At 32.2% G+C, this 4,339-nt stretch overlaps 1 protein-coding gene across 4 annotated transcripts in view; it reads right to left on the bottom strand.

Moving 5' to 3' along the window:
• LOC106465481 (meiosis regulator and mRNA stability factor 1-like) overlaps positions 1-4,339 on the bottom strand; it is a 100,768-nt gene that overhangs the window by 10,497 nt on the left and 85,932 nt on the right. For all 4 annotated transcript variants that reach the window (XM_022393391.1, XM_022393393.1, XM_022393392.1 and 1 more), the window contains 2 exons: positions 3,898-4,125; positions 2,300-2,503 (listed from right to left, as the gene is read on the bottom strand). In XM_022393391.1, the coding sequence (XP_022249099.1) occupies positions 2,300-2,503; positions 3,898-4,125 (432 nt within the window). The remainder of the gene's footprint in view (positions 1-2,299; positions 2,504-3,897; positions 4,126-4,339) is intronic.

The raw sequence follows: 4,339 nt of genomic DNA, 5'->3' as shown, positions 1-4,339 counted from the left end.
GTCATGTTTTATTTCTTATACTTCTAGCATTACAATAGTAACAATTAAGCCTATCCTTATAACTACTTCTATACTCATTTCCTATGCTAATCTTTTCTGTCTTTTATTCTTTTTGCATTCAGTTTTTCCTGGCTCTCACCACTGTCTAGTCCTAGTTTAAAACTTCCCTTACAGCTGAGTTAATTGCCTTAGCAAACAATCCAGCCCCAACTCTATTTAAATGTAAACCATCTGTTCCAAAAAGTTCCCTTCTTCCACTGAACTGATCACACAAGTCCAACCAGCCAATCTACTCATCCTTACATACTAATTTAAGCCTAGCATTTAGCCCTAGTGACCTACTTATAACTTCATCCCCACAGTTAATTCTGGGCAGAATCCTTGAGAAAGTTAAGTTATGGCCTTTTTCTTTAAATGCCTTTATTAACCCCTTGTACTTATTAATTAGCCCCTCTGAACTACCCTTCCCTACATCATTAGCCCCTACATGCACCACAAAAACTGCATCTCTGCTAACCCCCTTGATTATATCTCCTGCTCTGTCATTTATACCCTAGCTCTACTTGTGCCCCTGCATAGCATAATCTGATTCTTTTCTCCCTATTTACCCCACATACTATATACATGCCTTGTCAAGGAATCACCTATAACTATAACCTCCTTATCATGCACATCCTTCTATGACCCTTTTGTTTTCCTTCTCTCCAATAATTCCTCATTTGCAGAAGCCAAGGGCTAAAATTTTTTACTCAACAGAATAGGTTCATTAAAACTAAACACACTACTTTTTACTCTAATAGTACTCTAACTTCCTGAAAGTCATTGTTAGCTGATGTATTCCTTGCATATAAAAGCTTAAGCTCCTCCTTAAATCCTGCTGTCATTTACCACAGTCTACACTTCACTTTATTTATTGCCTTTACTATAATTATGATTGCCTCCAACTTCTCCTCCAACCTACAAACTCTACATAAATATTGCACATCTTCATTACTAGCTTCCTTAAAAGTACATGCCAGTCCCAAGTTCCCAAATATAACCCACTCATTGCACCCATTATACCTAACAAACTGTGAACGCTTAACTCCTACACTAGTCTTAACCATTGTATTTATACTTGTAGCCTGAAAATAAATACTGAATACCAAATGCCAGTAGCCTATTGTTGACAGTTACTATTAAGCCTAATGTTTAAGAATTAATTATTATTTTTATCACTACTTTGTCTTCACTATAAAGTATCTTTAATTCTATAGAACTTAATTTATTATAACAATATATATAATGTTAATAATAAAATGTATTTATCCTGATTTACATTATAACCTAAGTATTTCTATAAGCTGAATTTAAACTATTGGATCCAAGTTCAAGTAAACAAGTTAATTCTTAGAACACCAAGAGACAATAAACTAGTTTTTAGATTGTATCTATTTAATAAAACAATGTATTTATCATGTTTTACAATTTACCAATATGTTGAAATATACCTAAGCCTAAAGTATCATTACACATACTAAGCCTATTTAAACTACATCTAGAAAAGTAGTAGATGATGTTGGAATGCTCTATTAATTAAATAAGGCAATGTTGTTTAATACATGGATAGTAATTGGTAAACACTTTAATAATGAAAAATGCTGAGCAGTGCAATGTATAACAGGAATTCAGTGTATATGCAAAAAAAGTACTTTTAAATAGTTTTGTATCACTTGAAATTGGAATTCTGTAATGTATTCATGGTACAAAAAGTTTTATTTTCTAGCCAAATTAATAAACTGCACTGTGGTCCTGATTACACTTGCAGAAAGCTAAATCATAGATATAATAGTTTTTACTCACAATGTTTCTCTGATTTTACATGGTGTTATTTTGAATACCAGATTTAGGGTTAACTTGTATAAATTTTTTATATACATTTGTAGAGAAAGATGAAAAATTAACAGTTCAGAATATTTCAGTGCAATAATTTGTTTCAGAACAGATGTACTGAAGAACTGATAATCAGACATTCAAAAATATAGGCAACATACATAGTTTGCATACAGAATCAATACCGCGTGTATTTACAAAACAGGGACATTGTACAGATAATGGTACCTGTGGTATTATAACCTACTTTTACCCTTCAGAGCACCTCAGCAAGCATCCCTTGAAGTCAAAACTTGCCTCACAACAGATAATGATGGCTTTATCACTATTATAACCTAGTGTTTTGCCGTCAAGTTTTACTTTCCTCCTTTGTTGAGTAAAACCAATGTGGCATATTGTGTTTCTCCATACATTTTCTTCCATTTACCTGCACTACATCTCCTAGATCTTGCTGCACCATTGACACTGTAATTGAATGCCCATATCGCTTTAAGTATCGCTGGCATAGTTCTTCAATTGTACAACTTCCATTTAGCTGCTCCATCAACAATCTTCTGACACGTAATGACACTTGGCGTACAAACCCTCTATCTACCAGTGTAATCATCGGACCTTCTGCCATTTTCAAAACCTGAGTGGTAAGAACATTTTAGTTTTTTTGAAGCCATTTGTTTTCTGCACCTAACACAAAATAGTTAAGTTGTGTGAATAATTTACGAAGAATTATTATTATCATCATATTGGAAAATGTACTCTCATTTGAATTTTATGCTACTTTTACAAACATCAATACAAACTAGATCAAGAAAAACGGAACCTAGTTACTATGCAAATCTAAAGGTCAATCAAAAAATGTAAATGTCAACCACATGAAGTTGCATCCCGTAAACCCTCAACTTGGTAGAAAGAGCCATCTACCTTGACTTTTTTAATTGTGAGAAATAGCCATAACCACACGAAAAAAAAAAAAATACTGGTTAGAAATCGCACGTTAGCATAAAATGTTTTCATAAGACAATCAAATTAATACATCATATTATATTAGTAAAACCTTCCCTTCCAGACAACACACTAAAATTGACAATGGCATTTGTGATACAAATGTGAACATTTAAAGTTTCATGAATCTGAAAGGATGGGTGTTTGTATGATTTATTAATTTCGTAATGATGTACAAATTCATGAAGTTGTAAGAATTTTAACATTCAAGTGAGTTTATTCCATGCAAACATTTGAAGAATATATAATTTTATAAAGTTATAAGGGTTATCTTAACAGTCATATCTCAAACAAATCCTAATTATGAAAAGAAAGTTAATTTGTTTAGACATTAAGACACTTTATTACACAATAAAACCTTTGTTAAAACTATCTTTGTTGCAAGTAATAAAAACTGAAAGAAAAAAAAACTTGTATTCAAGATATGATTGGCTTACTTTAAGTGTCCTTATTAAAAGGGAGGGAAAAAATTATAGCAAAGAAATGCTACATATTAACTTATAAACTGTAATATCATCACAAGCATTTCTGCAGATTGCCAAGTTGAAATATGAAAGTATCAAATCCTTAGAAACGAGTTTTATGTAACTGAAAGAAACATGTTTCTAAGAGAAACAGATTCAAACTACCAATATTATCTATGACTTCATGAATAATTCTTACTATTACATGTAATTACTTCAATGACTATATGAAAACAATACAGATTCGTTTGAGTTGCTATCAAAAACCTTTTCTAGAAGATAGTACCACAGCTGTACAGTATCTTCTGTTCTATAGTATATATCCTTTACATACATCCCAAGCATCAGTTGCTTACTGTTAGCTAAATTTTGGAAATTTTTGTGTCTAATTTAGCCTGAATGGAGCTAAGGCTAAGCTTATTTTTTTGACTAACCTTTTAACAATTAGGACATTTCCCTACTGTTAACAAATGCAGAATATAACCCACTAACCACCAAAATTATGTTAACAACTAAAGAAGCTTACTTTCCAAAATAAACAAAATTAAAATTATTTAGGTACCTTCACAGCATGCTTCAATTTTGAAAGTAGGTTTTCTGTGCTAGAGCAGCCATACTCCTCGCAATGTAGGGCATGGCCATGTAGTTTCAAGTACGCCTTGGGGAGATGTGACAAGAGGAAAGTCTGGTTAGGGGAATCTTTCACAACAGCCACAATCCTCTCTGCCATAACTCTCAATTTCTCTGATTCTTGTAACTCTATAACTTTGTCCTCACCTGAACCTGTTACCTGAGGATGGAAACCAAAACCAGTATTGGTTCAGTAAATGTACTACATTAATGAAATGAAACATTTTTTATAAAAAAACTGACCCATTGAAATTACAATCCACAGACAGAAAAACGTTTTCTATAAAAACAGGAAACACTGTGTATTTAAGTGTTTTACACTCACAAAAAAGAAACCTATCATTCTATAGGTATTTGAAGAACTTGTAGCATTT

The sequence above is a fragment of the Limulus polyphemus genome, unplaced genomic scaffold, assembly GCF_000517525.1.
Source record: "Limulus polyphemus unplaced genomic scaffold, Limulus_polyphemus-2.1.2 Scaffold1959, whole genome shotgun sequence".
In the NCBI taxonomy this organism is placed as follows: Eukaryota; Metazoa; Arthropoda; class Merostomata; order Xiphosura; family Limulidae; genus Limulus; species Limulus polyphemus.
Note: the sequence above shows the minus strand (reverse complement) of the source record. Positions and strands in the feature narration are given on the sequence as shown.